The 22,002-nt window shown below is 34.9% G+C and overlaps 1 protein-coding gene across 13 annotated transcripts in view; it reads left to right on the top strand.

The window, feature by feature from the left end:
* Positions 1-20,479, top strand: part of LOC106880921 (uncharacterized) — an 83,373-nt gene extending 62,894 nt beyond the window's left edge. For 6 of the 13 annotated variants that reach the window (XM_089359443.1, XM_089359444.1, XM_052971491.2 and 3 more), the window contains 14 exons: positions 1,228-1,317; positions 2,814-2,961; positions 3,831-3,995; positions 4,863-4,930; positions 5,126-5,224; positions 6,630-7,091; positions 8,005-8,282; positions 9,434-9,556; positions 9,722-10,129; positions 13,525-13,664; positions 14,672-14,840; positions 17,024-17,140; positions 17,450-17,548; positions 19,106-20,479. In XM_089359443.1, coding sequence (XP_089215569.1) covers positions 1,228-1,317; positions 2,814-2,961; positions 3,831-3,995; positions 4,863-4,930; positions 5,126-5,224; positions 6,630-7,091; positions 8,005-8,282; positions 9,434-9,556; positions 9,722-10,129; positions 13,525-13,664; positions 14,672-14,840; positions 17,024-17,140; positions 17,450-17,548; positions 19,106-19,116 — 2,377 coding nt within the window. In that variant the 3' untranslated portion in view covers positions 19,117-20,479. The remainder of the gene's footprint in view (positions 1-1,227; positions 1,318-2,813; positions 2,962-3,830; positions 3,996-4,862; positions 4,931-5,125; positions 5,225-6,629; positions 7,092-8,004; positions 8,283-9,433; positions 9,557-9,721; positions 10,130-13,524; positions 13,665-14,671; positions 14,841-17,023; positions 17,141-17,449; positions 17,549-19,105) is intronic. The other 7 variants (XM_089359446.1, XM_089359445.1, XM_052971492.2 and 4 more) reach the window with 3 other exon arrangements.
* The last annotated feature ends 1,523 nt before the right edge of the window (positions 20,480-22,002 follow it).

The following is a 22,002-nucleotide window of genomic DNA, read 5'->3' on the forward strand; positions in this document are numbered from 1 at the left end:
GGAAACCAGTGAGGACTGGCAACTGGAAAGGGCATTCACTCACAGAAAGATAGAAAAATGTGCTTCAGCATTTCTGTGTCTGATGCATCCAAGCGTGGTAAAAAGTTCAGTAAAACAATAATGAATATTGGCTAGATTAAAAAAAAAAAAACAAAAAAAAAACCCATTGCAAGTTGATAGTGTATCCATGATAGATGAAAGAGGGTCAGAAAGAAGTAAAGTCATCCAAAGCACTCATAAATAATAATTTGAGACTTTTTGTTTTTTAATAGACTTCTACCTAAATGATTATTATTACTTACTATTTCTACCTGAATAATTGCTGCAGCAGAAATGTCTTCAATATCTTTTTTCGATCCAAAGTTAGTGATGTAAATAGGTAAATACATTTGCTGGTTATTTACTACAGCTTCTCTAACCTTCAATGAGATAGATTTACAATTTCACTACTGCAGTTATGCAGTGGAAACTGTGAGTAGTTTTTATTCAGTACATTTATTTCTATAATTTTCTTTGTAAAAAAACTGGTTAATTTGATAATATTGATTTCTAACTTGAGCACAAAGCCAAAAATTTCAAGAGGTTCTGTAGATCAAATTTGACATTGGTAGTAAACATGTATTTAATCATGTTTGAAAGGCTGAAAGGTAAAGTTGACTTTGGTAGGAATTGCCGTGTGGTACTTATGTCTTTTTATTTCTATGAACAATGTTGATGTCATATTACAAGTTCTTCAATTCAGCTTGGTTTCTGTTCTCAGTTGTTTCTTCTTAACTCACACAATTTGAAATTGTATCAACATCAGAGCTATCTAGTTTTCTTTCTCTGTTATTAAAATTCATGCTTAATGAAATTATTTTCGTAATGTTTTAGAACATAACCTTAAGATTTTACTAGTCAAGTAAGTTTCCTACAATATTTCTTGCCAAATAATTGTTACAAGATAGGAAGGAACTCCATCTCGAAATGGTTGCTTGTATGTTCTAACCAGGCTCTATATTTTTAATGGGCATACATGCATGTGATGTATAAATTTGTGGTTGATACAATAGGTTTATATTAGCCCCTTAGCATTGATACAATAGGCTTATATTGTTTATATTGGCTCCTTAGCATTTAAAACATTTCATATAGAAGAGAAAAGAAATCTTTCCATCATTGTACATGTTGATTTTGCTGTCTGATGTTTTATTTTAAGTATTTACAATGCAGAATCTTGTCCTGTAGATTACATAGGATAAAGAAAGAAAAGAGACAGAAAGATCTACAGAGGAAGCAGAAAGCAGCTGAAAACAGAAAACATTTAGCAAATGTTAGGTAGGTCTGTCAGTTGTTTTTTTTTAAGGTTCTTTTTAAATGTTGTAGTGTTTGCTTGGAAGTTTGGAGTAAATGAGAAAAACCGTTGAAGGTTCAGTTAAGTAAGGAGTTAATTTGGCTGATGATAATGGTACCAATGCGAAGCTAAAACAAGAACAAATGGTAACTGCATTCTTTGATGTGACAATTATATCTGACTAAGAAAGCTTTGTTCCTTTGTCAACAGAATCTTGAATGTGTTGGCACTTTATACTCTGACCTTATTTCCTCAACTCCCTTTTACTAGTGCCCATCTTTTCAGCAATATTTTCAATTCAAGAACTACTTACTCTTGTAAATCAAATCTATCATGTCAATTATGTAGTAAACCAATGAAGAAAAAGAAAAAAAGACAATGTCCATGTGAACTAAAACTGCTGGAAGATTGCTTTTTTTTTTTGTGATGTTAGAAGGCTTGTTTTTACCATTTTAAGTGTAACAAATCTGAACCAAAGCACTGAAGATTAACCCAAAATGTTTCAATGAAAAAAATCATGTCCAAATTTCTTTAATTTGAATTTAGTTTTTTTTTCTTCTTTATATCATTCCTCTATGCTTTATTAATTTCAAAAATTTATTTTTTGAAATTACTACTTAAAATGTATATTTCTAGGCAATGTTTTAAATGTGATGATTTTATTATATGTGAAACATGTATTTTCAGAAACTAATACAATTTTAACTAAACCAGAAGTCCTATCCTGGTTAACCAGGGACAAAGCAGTGAGATTTTGATAATTCTGTTATGATAGTTCTGCTGTAAATGATAGCATCACCAATGTTGAATTTTTATTTTTGAGATATTGTTACTGAGTTTGATTTGAAAAAAAAAAAAAAAGTTTTCCTTTTCTTATTTCTAATGTTTTATTGCTGTTGATAAAGCCATTCCTTTGTTTTAGATCTAGTTGTAATAAAAAATTCTTTGGCTGATGATTCAACTACTGATTTCTTAATTACACTGTTTAAAACAAGAGGAAATATCAAATCGTGATCTTCATTCCCCCTTTGAAGGGGATTTACGATGTAACAGAAATGGTTCTGTTAAGGAAAACTACATTGTGGATTTGGTTTGCCTATAACATTCCTCCTCACTAAGACAGATTTTAAAACTATACAATCATAATGACTGTAATTGAAAGTTTTTTTTTTTAACCTGTCAAAGATTAGGTTTTGATTTTTGAGCGTCTAAATCCATTTTAGAGAATTTTTGTAAAGGAACTCTTAGTAGTGTTACACAAAAGTAACAAAATAAAAATACAGACGAAATATTAATTCTATATTAAATAGTTTTACTTTAAAAAAAGCTGGTTTTCTTAAAAATTTTCCCTTATTAATTATAGCAAGATTTTCCAAGCTGCAGAGTAGTATAGTAATTTTCCTATGGACATCATTTTGAAAATGCAGATATCTAATTTTTTAGTATGTTTTTAATGTTTATATTTTTGTTTTCATTTCAGAGTTGTTCAAAAAAATCTTGTTTTTGTTGTGGGTCTATCTCAAAGGTTAGCAGAACCTGACGTATTAAAAAAGCATGAATATTTTGGTAAATTTGGAAAGATCCACAAAGTTGTCATTAATCAAAGCACATCTTATGCAGGGGCCCAGGTATGTTTTAATTTACATATTATATACACATTTTATTTCAAATGTTTGTTGCTACTGTTCTATCTAGACATGCTTGCATGTGTACAAGGTGTAGTACTAAATAAATAGACTGGTGTTTGTCAGTTCTTCAGTTTATTTTTTTAAAGCTATTATAGTGATGGCCATGCTAGAGCACAACCTGTGTAGATAGCTATTAGTAGGCTTATATTAAAGTTATATATTTCTCACTTAATTCTTCTTGACTGAGATTCTATTACAAGGAAATATTAGGATTCATTGCAGGGGGATTTCCTGATTATAGAACTTACATGGACAAGTTAATATACATCATCAGTGCTAACATTACGTACTTAAGGTGCAATTCAAGCATTGATTTTGCATCTAGGTAGCTACAAGGATTTTAACTGGAAATGAAACTTCTCCTTTACATTGTTTCCCTTCTTAAAAAGGATACATTTTTAATTGTAACTTGGTATGGCTGTGACAAAGGGTCATCGGAAGCTTCAGTGAAAAGGTGTTCTCTCACTTTCAGAGAGTCACAAAGCTGCATAATGTTTAGTAACTGAATATCAAAAATATTAACCAAATGGACAGTAGAAAGTATTTTGTTATTATCAAGAGGTTAAAAAAGATACAGTAAGATATCAGCACATTAGGTTTCCCAAACATGTTTCGACATGTATTGCCAACCTTTCTAACTAATTACATTACCAATCATAAATGTTTTATATTTGATTTCTGTAAGTGAAACAAAATGGTTAGAGTTTAAAACTGAAATAGTTGTGAGATAACTTTCTTTATGCTTTACTTCTGTCGATGTACAGAGAACCTATCTTTTGAGATTGATGTGTTATTTCTGTTTATTGCAGGGTCCAAGTGCCAGTGCATATGTAACATACAACAGATCTGAAGATGCTCTGAAAGCTATTTTAGCAGTCAATAACGTTCATGTAGATGGTCGGACACTGAAAGCATCACTGGGCACAACAAAGTACTGCAGTCACTTTCTCAAAGGAGCGCAATGTCCTAAATCAGTAAGTCACGGTGTTTAAACAGGCCAAATGTTTCATGCTTCTCTATGTTTGGAGCTTGCTGAGGAGGCAATCTTGAGGCGGGATGGAAGGTTTACAATCTTGAGTTGGAAGACATTTGCTAAATATTTATTTCAGTTCAGTATCTCATGGTTTCCTCTGCCGAGACATATTGAGCCAGTGTGGCAGAGTAGGCTCATCAAACCATTATGATCTCAAGCTCAAATGCACAGCCACTACATCAGACCATGGTTGGTGGAGAGAACATGCTGAGGCCCTTGTCCTGCTGTAGACTGAACATGGACAATCCAATCCAGTCCAATCCCGTGGTTATCTGACTTAAGAATTAAAATACTTCACCTACACTTCCCTGTCTAAATTGAGTCAACGAAGAAGCCTCAGAAAGCTATAGTCATTTGATCTGTTAAAGGTAGCAACCATATCAACAGGAAATTGCAATCTATTGCCCTTAAAAGAGGATTGGATAATATAATCCCATCTACATTATTGAAAAAAAAAGAAAAAAAGAAATGTGAAGTGCTAAACGAGTACTTCACTTTTCTCAACTTTATCCTCTACCTGGGCTCCTGAGCAAAAAAAATAGTTGCTTATACAGTTCAAGAGTAACAATTTCAGGAAAACAAATGGACAGAATTGGCTGCATCTTCTTTTTCTGTGCGTGTTGTTCATTATCACTTTACCAGGAATCTGGCAGAGATGACATTTAACCTGTTCCCACTATAGTGAGAATATGGCATTACAGGGTTAAAATTCAAAGATTTTACCAGTCTAACTTGAACTCGTCACTTCATATTGGTCAGTGTTATATGCTCACCTTAATGACATTTTCCTTTCTTTCTCTCCTTGCAGGATTGTATGTATTTACATGAGTTAGGGGAAGAGGCAGCAAGTTTTACAAAAGAAGAAATGCAAATGGGGTAAGTCAATCATTTGATGTAACTCTTCAATCTAATTACATCAATTTTTAAATGTAGAGCAGCTTTACTTCATTGTAGTCATCATTTAAAGATGTTTTGGGTATTCACTTTTCCTTTCATTTTTCTTTTTATTGTAATTAGTGTAAAAAGAAACATTGTAATTTTACTTTCTCCTTTTTTTTTTCCACTCTTCAGTAAACATCAAGAATATGAACAGAAATTGTTAGAACAGTTTATGAATTCCCAAAACTTAGCAAATAACCACGTAACATCCAGTAAAACTATAACTTCAAGGTAAGTCATCTTCATTTCTAAAACTCTGTTATGAATACCAGATACATTTCATATTACTGCAAAAGCTGGACATAACTGATGTTTAAATTATTTGTCCTGTTAGTGAGTTAAAACTGGATTTCCAAAGTATTTCAACTGAATAATTTTGAATAGATTATGCTTACAATATTCCTACTTATTTTACACTTAAACCTTTCCTTACCATATTTCTGTTGAAATATTCTCCTTTTGCTTCAATTTATTTTTAAAATAATTAAGAAATTAGCACAGTTTTGTCACTAAGTTGGTACTTGAAACTTAAATGAACATGAAACCTTGATGGAAGGTTTGAATTTAGATCACTTTAAAACAGGATATTTGTGTCCTAGAACCAGGGGCAGTCTCTGGTGGGTTGGTAACAAAAGGGTTAAGGTAGTTTCTGTTATGTTTCAGTATTGAACTGCTCTATTTTGATGGATACAGGAAAATAAGTAGGGCTTTTAAACAGCTAGATGTGTGGACCCCTTGTACAATTAAAATCAGAATGTTTCATAATTTTGATTGCTATTATTTGATAATTTTGGTTTATCAACGTAAATTCGAGATGTCATTCTTACTGGCCAAGGAAATGTTTGAAATCTCTGAATATGATTAGAATTGCTGAGATGTGATTGTTTTTGTTCAGTTTTCTGCTTTTCACAGTGTCCAAGAATGAATGAAGAAAATGTGAGCTTATATCCTTTTCCATTCATCTGCATTCTGCATTTGGTCCAACATCGGTTTTGTGATATATCAGCCTAGTTCTGTTTATCCAAGGATTCTATGGACGCTCTTCAGGGATGGTGCCAATCACTTGAAAAAAAATGAAGGCTTTTGGCCACTTGTTTTAATGTATTACAGTGGACAAGACTAACTTCATTTCAAACAGATCAAAGCATTCTCTTACCTCTGACGAGGGCTTTGAGCTGTGATTTTTATACAACTGATTCATTTAATCATGATATTACTATTTCATGTGTTTATTTAAACCTTGTGTTATCACTTTTCTGTTGAAATACACTGCTTTTGTTTTAGTTAATTTTGAAAATAATGAAAAATTTAGTAAAATGATTTTGTCATTCTTGATGTTTGGAACACAAATTAACATGGAATTTTGAGGGACGGTTTTAGCTCATCTAAATCATGAAGTTTATATTATAGGGCTATTGGCGGTCTCAGGTGAGCTGGTATTAAAATGAGTCAAATCTTTGATATTCATCTATAAATTTGGTCTTGTTAGTGTAAGGAACATAATCCAGTTTATATAGCATGATTTAATCTCTCCAAATATATGCTCTATGTACAGACCTAGCCAACCCACTCTGTTTGAAATTAGAAATCAGTATGGAAATGAAGTTGCTAATATATATGTTTGTTTATTTTTAAGTAGGAAAAAATCCTCGTCACCTGTCACAGTTGAACAGTCATCTCCACCCCAACAGTCAACACTACTCCAGCAAACAACAGAACTGCAGTTCCTCTCAACAGGGTCCTCTTCCTCCTCTTCTTCCTCTTCTTCCTCCTCTTCCTCTTCAGCTTCTTCCACTTCCTCTTCTCTGGTGGTGGGATCTGGTTTAGCAGCCAGTCAGCAACAAGCAGCACTCAATGCAAGCAAAGATGTCTGGCCAGTTCTGAACAGTGGTGGTGGTACAAGCAATGCGACTACTGTTGGAACCACAATAGTGGGGAGTAATGTCACACCAGTTGGCAGCAAAGCAACCAGTGCTGAGAGAATCCTCAATGGTAACAAAGTGCCCAACACAACTAGACATCATACTCACAGACCAAGCACACCAACCAAACAGAACAAATGTCTTAGAGACAAACGAGATCCTGATAAATTATCAATGTAAGTTTTGCTTCAACTTTTTAATATTTTGATTTCATTCTGCTGTAATTGGTTATTTGACTAGTTTTTGTAGAATCTTGAAGTCTTTCAGGTGCTTGGACAAAAATCTTTAAAATTAATGTTTCTACAATGATCTTTGCAATATCATCTGAATGATTTACATTTCTATTATTTGTAAACTTGATTCTGTTTACCAAGTTATACAATCTGTAGATAGCTTGCATCCTAAATAGATTATGAATTAGTCAGTTGAGTTACTATTTTATTATTTTGTATAATGTTGCAAGCTTGCAGAATTGTTAGCAAAATGCTTAGCCACATTTTGTTTGTTGTTACGTGTTCTGGGTTTCAATTCCACAGGGGTTGACTTTGCCGTTCGTCCTTTTGGGATCGATAAAATAAGTTCCAGTTGAACATTGGAATCAATCAACATGGCCCCTCCTCAAAGACTTAGCCTTGTGCCAAATTTTGAAACTAATTAAGATACAAAAATAAATTTATTTCTCAAACGCGTGATAATACTATAAATAGCTTGATCAGGATAAATTATCCATATAATGCAGAAAAATACGTTATCGGCATTATATGGATAAATTATCCTGATCAAGCTATTTATAGCATTATCATGCGTTTGAGAAATAAATTTATTTCTGTATCTTACAATACATCTCAATGCTTCTAAAGACAAACTTTGTTTGTTTACTTTCATTGTAAAGTTGAAACTAATTATTTTACTTCCATTTTATTTTACCTCTTGCATTTTTTGCCTTTAAAGTTACACAAAATATTTTGTATATTTGTAACATTTTGAGTTTTGTTTTCGTAATTCTTTGAATCTTATTCCTGTAAAAATAAAAAAAAAATAAAAAAAATAAAAATCTCCTTCTGTACTTGTTGCAATTACATTCTACAGGGTAGAAAATTACAGTAATGGTTCAATTGATTCCCCAAATATTCGGGTTTCAACATCGTCGTCCTACTCAGCACCATCGCCAACTTCAGCAGTCCACATGAATGATGCATTTGCTACCGCGATGAATCCATCTCTAACATTTATGGGCATAAACCAGGTATCACGACAAGTGCTGGAAAAAAGGAATGCAGACAGTCTTTCATTTTTCAGTGGTAATGGCTTCTCTAGTGGCAGCGAGAGGGAGACAACAAAAAATTCCACAATCCAGCATTCTACGGGTGAGGCAATCAGAAATTTATTATCTTTTAAGGCAACAAGCTACCAGAATTATTAGCATGCCAGACAAAATGTTTTGCGGCTTTTACTCAAACTTTACATTCTGAGTTCAAATTCTACCAAAGTTGACTTTGCCTTCTTTTTAGGGTTGATAAAAGAAATACCAGTAATGTACTGGGTTTGATGTAATCACAAGCTTCCTTTCCCAACATTTCAAGCCTTGTCTTTTGTAGAAAAAGTTACTATGAGTTGGCAGAATCATTATGTTTATGTATGTGTATATGCGTACGTGTGTGTATGTATATGCGTATGTGTGTGTGTGTGTGAATATATGTGTGTGTGTGCGCGCGCGCGTGTGTATATGCGTATGCATATGTATGTGGCATTTCACATACACACACACATAAGCAGAATGTTCAGTGGTATTTCATCTGTCTTTATGTTGTGAGTTCAAATTCCGTAGATGTAATCGACTTGCCTAAAGAATTTGCTGGTCTTGTGCTAAAATTTGAAACCATTATTATTATTATTATTGATATAATGTCTGATGATACATAGTCACTGGCATTCTTCAAGGCTGACATTGTAATGGTTTCTTACCCTTGCCTTGAAAATGGTTGACATGTTATGATTAATTATTCTGCTGTAATTTTGTTACAAAGAAAACAAACCAGAGGATTGTAAACTAATCTTGAACTAAAATCTTGATTTGTTATTTAAAGCCATAATAGTTGTTCTTTCGACATTTTAAGTTTAGACAAGACTCAGTTTAATTTACTCCTTTCTCTCTATTTTAGTATTTCACCCTTTTGTTACTATATTTCTGTTGAGATGCTCTGTGTTTCTTTCAATTTTTAATATAACAAAGAATTAAGTTAGGAAAGGTTTGGTGGAAGATTTTAATTCAGAACTTTTGAAAACAAGGCATTTGTACTACAGAGCCAGAGGCGGTTTCATCCGGGTTGGTATCAAAAGGGTTAATACTACATACAGTCCTTCTGTAAATTTTTTTGCCTTTTATATGTACTGGACTATCAGCCACCTAGTCCATTAGTTTTTGTCAGTTTTGCTTCTGTAGAATTATGGGTAATGAAAAAGAGAAGGAAAGAAATCTCGAAGTTCTATTTATTAAGCTTGTTTGTTTATTGAACAGGAATCCCGGAGTCCTTACCTTCTCTGGAAATCCCAGACACAATTCCAGTAACAAGTGCAACTGACTGGCAAGCAGCATTTGGATTTGCACCAAAGAGTGTTGATTATCAAGATGATGATCTTGGTAAGATATTGTTGTCAAATTTGGTTGTTTCTTTGACAATTCTACAATTTTCTTCCATAGAACTTGCTTCAATTAATTATTATTCTTGCTATATTTTGCCTTTTTAAAAAAAAATTTTTTTTTTTTAACTCTTGTTAATTTGTTTTACATTTTGATAATTTTCAGGTTTCGATCCTTGGAATGAATCTTCAAAAGCATTAGCTGATCTCATGGAGAAGGAGAATGGCAATAGAGATATCAGGGAAAACCCTAACAAATACCTGCACCACCACCACCCACATCACCACCACCCACAACAACAACCACAACACCCACCAACACCGCCACAGCAACAACCTCAGCAGCAGACTTTGAATATTGCACACCAAGCTTATAGAAATAATATGCGGCCCCCAATTCACACTCCAAACATACCACCAGGTTTCTCTATAGGTCATTTACAACAGCTGCAGCAGCAAATAAAGCAGCAACACCATCAACAGCAGCAGCAGCAGCAACAACAGCAACAACAGCAGCAGCAGCAGCAACAACAGCAGCAGCATCAACAGTTACATCAACAGATGTTCCGACAAGGTCTGTTCCTCAAACTCGTTAATTAGTTTGTTTCATCGTTGAGATTGATTTTTTTTTCTTTTCTGAGATTGATATCTGTCATGTTATTGTCCATAAAGAGGTGCAATTTGTGAAGTGATTGAAATCCAATCCTTGACCTACAGCTTAGGCCATACACACACGCATGCACACATGCATATACACACATACATACACACACATATGCATATATATACACACACCATTTGAGCGTGGCCATTGCCAGTACCGCCTGACTGGCCCTCGTGCTGGTGGCACGTAAAAGCACCCACTACACTCTCGGAGTGGTTGGCGTTAGGAAGGGCATCCAGCTGTAGAAACTCTGCCAGATCAGATTGGAGCCTGGTGCAGCCATCTGGCTCGCCAGCCCTCAGTGAAACCGTCCAACCCATGCTAGCATGGAAAGCGGACGTTAAACGATGATGATGATATCACTTAGATTGCTGATATGTAAAGATAGCACCAAAATATCACTGACTTTCTCCAAGTCTTAATCCCTCTCTCTCAATAATAATAAATAAATCATTAGTAGGAGTGGCTGTGTGGTAAGTAGCTTGCTTACCAACCACATGGTTCCGGGTTCAGTCCCACTGCGTGGCACCTTGGGCAAGTGTCTTCTACTATAGCCTCGGGCCGACCAAAGCCTTGTGAGTGGATTTGGTAGACGGAAACTGAAAGAAGCCTGTCGTATATATGTGTATATATGTATGTGTGTGTATATGTTTGCGTGTCTGTGTTTGTCCCCCCCCAACATCGCTTGACAACCGATTCTGGTGTGTTTACGTCCCCGTAACTTAGCGGTTCGGCAAAAGAGCGATAGAATAAGTACTAGGCTTACAAAGAATAAGTCCTGGGGTCGATTTGCTCGACTAAAGGTGGTGCTCCAGCATGGCCACAGTCAAATGACTGAAACAAGTAAAAGAGTAAAAGAGTAAATATAGCCAAATTCTAACTCACTGCTTGAAATGCTGTGATGCTCAAAAATCAAGGGGAGATAAATCAAAAGAAATTCACTTGATAAAATGCAAAAAAAAAAAAAAAACCCCAGAAAACTACATGGGACAAACAGGAAGTTTTTTCTTAAATGAAGTTGAACTTTGTCCCTTACACTGAAGAGTGCGTAATTCCTGTTTTTTTTTCCTTCTCTGCCCCCAAACAACACTATTTGAGTTTGGATTATGTGCTGTTCCGGACTTGGCCACAGTTGTGGTTACATGCCAGACTTTCGATCAAATATACAGATGTATAATTATACTTTGTATAGGCATGTGATTTTGAACTCCCACTCAATGTCAATTCATATTTTTGTAACTATCACCCTTATATATATATAAATTACACATACACACACACCGATCCAAAATTTGCAGGTAATAAAACAATGCAATTTAGGAATGGATCTTCTCTCTAACCCTTTATTGGTATTGGTGTTAACTTAGTGGTGGTGCTCTAGCATGGCTACAGTCAAATGACAGACACAAGTTATACATATATATATATGAGGGAACCCGTGGAAGAGGTAGGCCCAGGAAGACCTGGGCTGAGGTGGTGAGGCAAGACCTTCGTACATTGGGCCTCACCGAGGCGATGACTACGGACCGAGACCTTTGGAAATGGGCTGTGCGTGAGAAGACCCGGCAAGCCAAGTAAGATCGTTGCCAGTGCCGCTGGACTGGTTCTTGTGCGGTTGGCACATGAGATGCACCATTTTGAGCGTGGCCGTTGCCAGTACCGCCTGACTGGCTCCTGTAGGATTTTCGAGCGAGATCGTTGCCAGTGCCCCTGGACTGGCTTGTGCGGGTGGCACATAAAAGACACCATTTCGAGCGTGGCTGTTTTCGTGCGGGTGACACGTAAAAGCACCCACTACACTCTCTGAGTGGTTGGCGTTAGGAAGGGCATCCAGCTGTAGAAACTCTGCCAAATCAGACTGGAGCCTGGTGTTGCCATCCGGTTTCACCAGTCCTCAGTCAAATCGTCCAACCCATGCTAGCATGGAAAGCGGACGTTAAACGATGATGATGATGATGATGATATATATATATATATACACACACACACCTTTTTAATTAAACAACACAGTGGAATCACCGTAAGCTTAGATAATAAATTACGATAGGTGAACTGCAATATGGCAAAGGATTATGTCAAATTTTCCCATACTGACAGAAAAATCTAACCAAACCAATGAAGTTCACTGAGTTTGTCTGCCATATCATTTTGCATGATTTTATCTGTTCCCTACTTCCCCCTACATTTTCTTTCAAATATTTACACCTATATTCAATTAGTCAGATCTTTTTGTTTCATTTTATTTAATCAGAGCTCGTTATAGAATTCATATATTTTCATTGTATGTTCATTATACAGCTAATTTTATGAATTCTTTTTTTTTTGTAATTGTTCCATAATTTGTGAAGGTTTCCGCTTTCAATATATTACGACTCTGCTTTCAATATTCACTTTTCCTCCTTGTTTGCACTTGTGCCTTCTATCTTCACCTCACTCATTCTGTTACTGCCATTATATTCTAACTCCTTTTACTGACCCATTTTTAGCTCCTTCCAATGTCATCACCCCCTCCCCTTTAATTCTGTCACATTACCTTGAGTGAATGTACTCGTCTTAGAGCTTTGAGTACTTTTACAATGTACTTAGCTCTTCTAATGTCATTACCCCCTCCCCTTTAATTCTGTCACATTACCTTGAGTGAATGTACTCGTCTTAGAGCTTTGAGTACATTTACAATGTACTCCTTGTTACCATGAAATGCACCCAATGCACTCTGCAAGAGTGACTGACAGCAAGCAGGAAAAAAAAGTTTAAGAGGTATCTTTAATCCTGTTGAAGACTTGATAACCTCTGTAGTACTGGTGCCATGATAAAAGGAACTCAGTATGCTTTGTAAAGTGGTTTTTAAATGAGTGGAGAGAGTGTAGGGCTGAGAGGACCCTTGAGTTTTGTCTTGCTAAGGACACATCAATCATTTCTAGTGCTGGTACACCATGAAATGCATCCAGTACACCCTGCAAAGTGTTTGGTGTTCCACAACTTGGGGCTCATCTGGACCTGTGTTGTGGCAATGATTTGCTGATGGTAATAAGGATATGATTTGTTGGCTTGGTCATTAACTCAACCAAATCACAATTATTCATTAAATATGAATGCACACCCTCTGATGGACAGGTCATTGCAATAATTGTACTTTCGCCCTATAGTAACAATAAATATTTGTTCAAATATTGTGAGGTTTGAAAGCAAACTGCTTGTCTTACTCTAATTGTTCTCTCTATAATAATAATAATAATAATAATAAAAAAACATTGTTTGTTTGAAGTGTTTGTAATTTAGAAATGCTTTTTTTTCCTTTTCTGTAGAATTCAATAGTGGCAAAGTGGTGGAATATATTTACAACCAACCAAAATTACCTCAACAGCCTGTGCAGAATTCTTTTCATACAGTCTTACCAGAAATGCATCTCCAGGGTAAAGAGCAGCTGATGCAAAACAGTTCACAAGTAAGTCAATTTAACTTTAGAGCCTTGACTATTTTTTACATTGAAAAGATGTGAATCATAGTTTTCACGGAATTATAGTGTTTGATGAAAGTTTATCGGTTTTGGTTCACTCTGATAGCAAATCTATTGCAGTTTCCCAGTATTTAAGTTAGGCTTCCTTTTGAAGTTATTTTATAAAGATAGTATTGTATAAAGGTAATTTTTGATTATCAAGTTTTATTTTATTTGATGGACTCTCCTACAAATTTTGACTTGATTGTTCATTTTTATGATTAACTGGAGACCCTACTCATTGAGTTAGCTTGCAGTGGCTGAATATTCCTCAGACACAAGTACTTTTAGTGTAATTCTCAAGTAGAAACAGCTTGATATATCAGGATAAGGTTAGAATTTTGAATTACAAATACATTTCATCTGATGGATTTCTATGGTTTGCATCTACCCAAATTCACTCATAACATATGAGAATGAGTTAATTTGAGGCGATGGTAAAGGCTCCTGCTCAAGATACAACACAGTGGGATCAAACTCTGAACCTTGTTGTTGTCGTCAAATGAATCTCTTAACCACTCGTCTATGTGTGTGCCCCTTATTTTCTAAAATTGATGTTGCAGAGTCATGTGTGATCTTGTTTGTGGATGTTTGACCCAAGACTACTGAGAAAGGTTTCGAGGCAAAATTTATAATAGCCATAATCCAATCAGTGTAACGTAGATTATTTAACAGTATTTACTCAGATAATGATGAGAGAACACATAGTAAGTGTAGTTTAATATGGAATTTCATTACATTTAGATTGTTGACTCTAAGTCAAATGTCACATTTTAAATGGCTGTGATTACCTTCTCTTTATATGATATTGTTAAATATATAATTTTTGTCATCATCATCATCATCAAATACTGTAATATAAATATAATTACATAAATCTTCTCTATCCTCTATTTGGTCAATTGTTGTATGACCATTGCACTTCCACTAATGTATGTTTTTTTATTGTCTCTCAGCACGATGGTTTTCATCTGAAAGATCTACAAGATGGCTTGCGGGCCTTATTGCCAAATATCAACATAAGCTTTGGTGCATCTCCATCCCAACCACCTCCCCCACAGCAGCAGCCCTCCTCCTCTACACCGTGTACCGTACAACAGTCACAAAATAACCCTACTCAAAAAAGTAAGTATCAAGCGCTGTAGAAACTATTTTTGGTATTTTGATTCTGTTTAGATTTTATTTGCATATCTGTGCATAATAATTTTTTTGTGAATTTTAGAGTACTAGGTCACGTGTACAATCTTTTACATACCTGAGGTAATTCCATGTATGGATGCCTCAACGTTCATAAAAAATCTCATGCACAGTTGTCAAACTTTCAGGGTGTTCAGTTAGAAATAGGTTTATCAAAAGATCATGTTTAGGTGATATCTTGGGGATTTAACAAAGAGGGCATGGGTGCATTTGGTATTCATTAGTTTAAGAGGTAAAAATCTGCCATGTTTAAATTGGGAGTGGGTTGTATAAGGTAGTTTGACATGGCATTTTGTTAAGTTGTAGATTTCTCGATTTGACATTTTTTTTTTTCTTTTATGGATTATTTCATGTTTCCATAATGACATTGGTATACTTGTTCACAGTAATCACGAAAAGGAAGAGGCATGGAAGTGGCTTTGCAAGACACAGGGGTCACTTGTTTTGAATGCAGCCAACAAAAGGACCTAATCTTGAAGACAAATGGATGGTAGTGAGTAAAGTCATGAAGCTGAAAAAAGTTTAAGGATGTTTAGGGATAAGTTGCTGTTAATTTTGGATGTGTAGGCATTTCACCAGTTACTTATTCAATCAGATTATGCTGGAAGGTGCTGTAATAGCTGCAGCAAGGCCTCAACTTAATAGATTGAGTCATGAAAGGTGGTAGTCATAGAAATGTTGTTGAAAAATAGTGACATGATATCCACTTTAGGTTTTGCATATAGATATCAAATTTTAGATATGTCTTGTAAAACACCTTTGATGGGATGTGCATGGCAGAAAGCCAGCAATACCATTTTTGACAGAATCCTATATATTGCTTTATTTAGATAATGATTATTTAGATAATGAAGATGGGTGTGGATGAATGGCTCATAGGGGAGCTGTGAGACCACATATATTGGAGCTAAAAGAAGGAGTGGTTAGAATGTAATAGTATTAAATTACAGGTAGTTGTTATTGTACTGCTTGAATTGGGTTTATTGGATGAAGTGTATAAATATAGTTACCCAAGAGATATTGATACTGGAAATAGAGCAAATGTACAAACAAGATGTAAGAAGTTTGAAGTCCTGTTAGTTATTGGTAATAAAGGGTTTTCTCTATAAAATGTAAATTACCTGAAGCATGTGTCAGAAATGCGTGCTATTCATTGGATGTATATAGTATGACAAGAAATGTTCAACACATCTAAGTTGAGAAAGACTTTGAATGGAGTGGTTAGCTCACAGCTGAGAATATTGGACATATGACATGGAATCAACATACATTGAGATGACATATTGCAAGATCTATCCAACCTATTTCACCTGGTTTAAAAAAGGCAAACCCAAAACAAAAAACAAAAGAAATTTGTTAATTATTATGATAGTATTTCAGTATAATGAAGGCTGTATAAGATGACTTTCAGCATTTCCATTTAGAATGTAGTTTGGTTTTGAGCTCTAATTAAAGATTACCTGTCAGTATATTTTACAACAGGAGGTTACAAGTGTTAGCATAAGAGACTCTTTCACAAGATGGACACACCATGTTTTGATATACATTGAACCTAAACCAACACTTGTAGTATACAGATGCATATAGATTATCAAAGTGATAAATGGTTTCTACTTGGTCATAAGGGTGATATTCTAGCAGTAACTGAGGTATATTCTACCACAGAGTTTATACCGCCTGCTTCAAATTCCTGCCGTATGGTTTTGATTATTAAAATTTTTCGGCAGTTCATTTCAAATAGTGACAAAATACTGTAAATCAATGATATAATAAGCATTGTGCTCAGCTCAGTTTGCTGTGCTGTTTATTTTAAGGTAGGTCAAACAGGTTTATAATGCATTTTCTTTTTGTAATTTACCATTGATCCAGCTTCCCAAACAAATGTATTGTAAATTTCAGCAGCAAATTGAGTGATAAGACTTCAGGAGATCTGAGAGTAGTATTTAATTCTCCATCTTTAAAGTGTAAGATGTTTAAGTTCAAATTTTATACTTGACCATGGTTTAGGGGCAGTTTTTTTTCATTTTCTTTTTCCTCTTCTTTATCATTTTATTTTTCTGAAGTTCAGATTCTACTTTACACCAATGCATAAATGGTTATTCATTTTACAGGTAATTTCTCACATATGCCAGATAATCCACACTGGATGAAATCCATCCAACAACTGACAGAATTTGATTCACAAGGTCACACACACAGGCCTTTTGTACAGCATTTTCCGGTTAGAGGTCAGTATCAATGCCTTTTTTCCCATTTAGGTATGAATAACCACTGCTAAAAATTAAAATTTAATGTTGACCATACTCAGCTGAGAACCAAAAACATTCATGTTTAGATAAACTTTTCTTTCTTTCTTTATTTTTTATAAAAATGTCCCTGAATTAATAAGAATTGTTTGATTCAGTCATAAGGTTATATTTGTTTGGATAAGCTGGTTCAGTCCTTACAGTTATATTTAAATTTCATTTTTCTTTTTTCTTGTTTTATTTGAACAATTCTGAATGGTGTGTTTATCACTGAGCATTTTCAAATTGCAGGTACTGGCTGGGTACCACAGACTCACAACCCTCCACCAGGCTTTCATACACAGATCCGACCCCCAACTCAGACTACAGAACCACATAAGATGACTGAGGGTAAACTATTTCGTTTGGACTACTCTTTTCTTTAAACCTTTATTTTGAATTAAGGTGTTGAATATGAACAAAATTTAGCTTTAATCTGTTAGCTCTTGATATGGCAACTGTCTCTTCTAAGTTTGCTGCAATCTAGTTGGTGTTTAGCTCTGCAAGTTTATTCTTCATTTGACTTCAGAAAATGCTATGGTAATGTTATTATACTGCATTAAGAGCAGCTGATTGAACTTAGAAATTGTTTATAAAGCTTTGGTAGGCAGTACTGGTCTTAAGCCATTGACAACACTTATTTTATATTCTGAACAGTTTTAACGGTTTATCATGTGCATTGTGTAGACAGATGTATTTTATTCTTGAGGGATTTAGGTTCAAGGAAGAACATGGTATATAAAAAAGAATCCCTGCTTTAATATAGACACTTCTTTCTGAACATGTCTGGCTAGAATGTTGTGAAAGGGGACTAATAGATTATCTAAAATTACTTTTAATTTGCCAACACATTTTATTTGTTTGTAGGAATTCTATATGCTCAGTATATGAGGGTGTAGAATTTACTGCAGGCGTGTCAAACTCTATAGACTTTGCTGGCCAGAGTGAAGCCTAAATCGGATTTCACATGCCGAATTGATGTATAATCTAGATTTTATAGGCTGGTTAAGGACAATGATTCTTTAAGACTCTATTCATTGTGTAGGCCTAAATAAATGAATAAAGGAATCAGAGTACATTGTAACAACTTTAATAAGAATGAAGAAAGGAAAGAATGAGATGTTAAAGGTTGTGTGTGTAGATGTGTATGCAAAAAAAAAAAAAAAAAAAAAATCAGTATGGTATGTATACAAAGTCCTTGGAGTGCGAAGAGATAAAAAATTGCCCAAACAAATCCGTGCAGTTCTTGAGAAGACCAATACTTGATGGAAAGCTTTTAACTGCAAAACTTTTCACATCACTAAAAGTATGGTAAACATTCTTGTCCAAAATACTAAGCAGTGGAATTATATCCAAGGCCTCACGATTGTGAAGTGAACTAAACTACTCAGCTATGTGTATTTCACACACACACACACACACACACACACACACACCAACCATTAACATCCGTGTTCCATGCTGGCATAGTTTGGATGGTTTGACAAAGATCCAGTGAACCAAGGACTGCATTGTACACCAGTGTCTGCTTTGGTATGGTCTGGATGCCCTTCCTAATACCTGCCAGTTTACAGTGTATACTTGGTGCTTTTTTCATGCCACCTGCACTATTGAAGTTACCATGTAGCTCAACAAACTAAGAGAAGGAATATGTTTCTTCCGTCAATTAGTTGGGTTCTTAAGGTGTGAGAGAAGAGGTCAGAGTAGAGCAGGTTTTCCGACATTCACCCTCTCTACCTCACTTCCTCTTAGCCTTATACGTATTTATCCACCCCCAGTCAGATGTTGTAGGACCCAACTTATCAAACACAGGTGCCTTCTCTATCCCTTAAGTAAATCTCCTTAACCCTTGATGATACTAACCAAGACAGCTGTCTTTCAACTCTGTCCCTTTGTTCTGCTTTTCAGGTTTACAATGAGAGACTTTGTTGCCGGACCTTACTACATACCCAGTGTGCTTTCTGCCTGTTTTCTTTGTTAAAGATGCAATCTTAGCAGTTTCTACTTCACACACAGATGCCACACCCATCAGCCAGAGGGGGATTGCTCTCATCCTCCACTCTCAACTTTCTTCAGTTTAACAAGGAAATTGGAATATTTTAAACATTGGTTTGAATTCCACTCAAGTATATATACTATAATTTTTTTTTTTTTTGTTTTGGGGTTTTCTCAATCAGATTATATCTCTCTCTCCCTCTCTCAATCTTTGTTTCTTTCTTTATCTCTTTCCTTCTCTCTCTCTTTCTCTATATATAAATATATGACTAATTAAAAATTTTATTGAAATATTTTTTTCTAGAATTTGGTAATTTGAAAAAAAAAATAAATAACAGCGAGGCTGTCTTGTTCTTGAATTACTCTCTTGCTATCTCTCTCTATCTCTCTTTAGCTCTGTCTCTGTAATCCTCTCTCTCTTTATCACCTTAGCTCTAACTCTCTCTGTAGTTCTTGCTGCCTCTGTGTAGCTCTCTGTCTCACACACACATATATATATACATATATATATATATATATATATATATATGTAGTTTCCCCACTTTATATATAGTTTTCTGTCAGCTCTCTAACTTCTCTCTGTATAGTCCTGTCTCTATAGCTCTCTTTTGCTGGCTCTCTCTCTCTTTCTCTCTCTCAATATGTGGCATCTCTGTTGGATGAAATAACTGTAGCCAGATAGTGGTGGACCACACAGTCGTATCACACATACAACACACGCACATAGACATACATAAAGAACGCACACACATACACAACAAGCAGTGACCTCATCTCCATCTGACCATTAAACAACAACCTGTCTCTTTACTCCACCTGCACCAGCCCTCTCTACTCCACAAAGTGCATTTTTGTGGTGGTTGTTGTTTTTTTTCCCCCGTTCCTCACTTTTTTCTTAAAAGCAAAGCAAAATAAAACCAAAAAACTCTGAATCCAACAAATGTTGGCCCAAATCTGAGACTATTCTTTATTTTTTGCCTCTTTGTTCAACCCAGTTTTTACTGGGCAAATCCACCATCCTTCTGTTGTTTCTAATATCTCCTTCCCCTTCCCCCAAAGCCCTGCTCCCCCCCCCCCTTCCTTCCCTTATTGAACATTTGGAATTGGGATTCAAACTAGGCCATTGGCTTAACTGTTCTGTTCAGCTGCCCTCCGGTTGACATGGTTCTGGTGATTTCTGGTCATAACCACGTCTCCTTGGCAGTTTCCTTAGACAAAATAAGTCTAGTTGTTGAAAAAAAAAAAATAAATAATAAAAAATAAAATAAAAGATTTCTCACAACTGAATTCAGACTTCTTTTCCCAGTTTTCCTTTGTATTTATTCCTTTTTTTTTCTTCCTAAATTCAGTTTTAAACAAAAATACAGCCTTTTCTTTATTTTAATGGATTCAGCTTATATATTATTCCATTGGGTGTTTTGAATATTTCATTTATTAATTAGCAAATATCTATCTAAAATGCAGGGTCAAGTAAATTTAAAGTCTTTTTGGGAAGGGTCATAAGTGGAGATATGTATATATGTAAATATATATATATGTATGTATATATATATGTATGTATATATATGTATGTATATATGTATATATATGTATATGTATGTATATGTATATATATGTATGTATAATGTGTACATTTGTAAACAGTTACTCAAAAGTAAATATTGCAACAGGTTCCCAGATGTTTACATATGTGCACAGATTCAATATTGTTTGCATACAAAAATAATCTTAACTCAATCAAGGGTGGGAGTCAGTTACGTTGAAATTTGGTTTGATATATCTGTTCATTGTTGAATCGCTGTAAAATCCTGGTGTAGGTTTGATCTGACTGTGTGGTCTAGCTCACTTTACTCTATTATGCTTTAAAAACTGGCAAGTTTCCACACTCAGTGGAAGTTGAAGATTAGTCATTTGAAGAAATAAAATACATTTACAGGAGAAATGGGAAGTTAACTAATGATAATAATTAATAACAATAATAATATAATATTATATAATATATTGGTATCTACAAAAAAAACATTTGTTAAAATATTAAGATGGAGAGCAAAACAACACAACCACAACAATATTAAAAGGAATGAAAAACAATTACTTCTCATTTATTTTTTATTTTTTTAAATTTTTTTTTTCTCTCCTCCCCAATTTAAATTTGACCCAAAATTCTGAGGTTTTGTTGGTCCTGGTAAGACCTGAATTTCTGTCAAAGCTGCCTAGCTACAAGGAGTTCTTTTTTTGGCTGTGTTGTGTGCATGGATGAAGATAAATTTATATGCTGGACACTTGCTGGCTGAATGGACAATAGCAGCTGTTGCCACAGCAACACTTGTTGGTGGGGAATCCATGGTGCAGTGCCTCATAGCAGTTAGCCAGGAGGCGTTGTGATTGACCGAAGCAAAAATGATTCCGTATTTCTAACTATGTTGGTGGTATGGCTGAAGTGATCTATCATTAATAAAGAAGCCATAAACAGTTAATAACGACTTGTTGTTTATCTTTCACTTCACTTCTTTCATTTTGATTAAAAAGGAAAAAAAAACAAAAAAATATCATATTCTCATGTTAACTAATTAATTAATTTCTTTTTAGAGGAGTGGGAGTGAGACTTGTGTCTGTCCTGTATATAATTGGTATTTAACTTACTGATCCCTTTTATGGGACATCAGCATTAGTGCCTTTTAGGTGCTGTGTAAAAGGTGCCGGTGCCACATAAAAAAGCATGCAGTATACTCTGTAGAGTGGTTGGTGTTAGGAAGGGCATTCAGCCATTGAAACTAAGCTAAAACAGACTAGGGAACCTGTGCGGCCCC

Source organism: Octopus bimaculoides, chromosome 11 (assembly GCF_046866305.1).
Source record: "Octopus bimaculoides isolate indiv1 chromosome 11, ASM4686630v1, whole genome shotgun sequence".
In the NCBI taxonomy this organism is placed as follows: domain Eukaryota; kingdom Metazoa; phylum Mollusca; class Cephalopoda; order Octopoda; family Octopodidae; genus Octopus; species Octopus bimaculoides.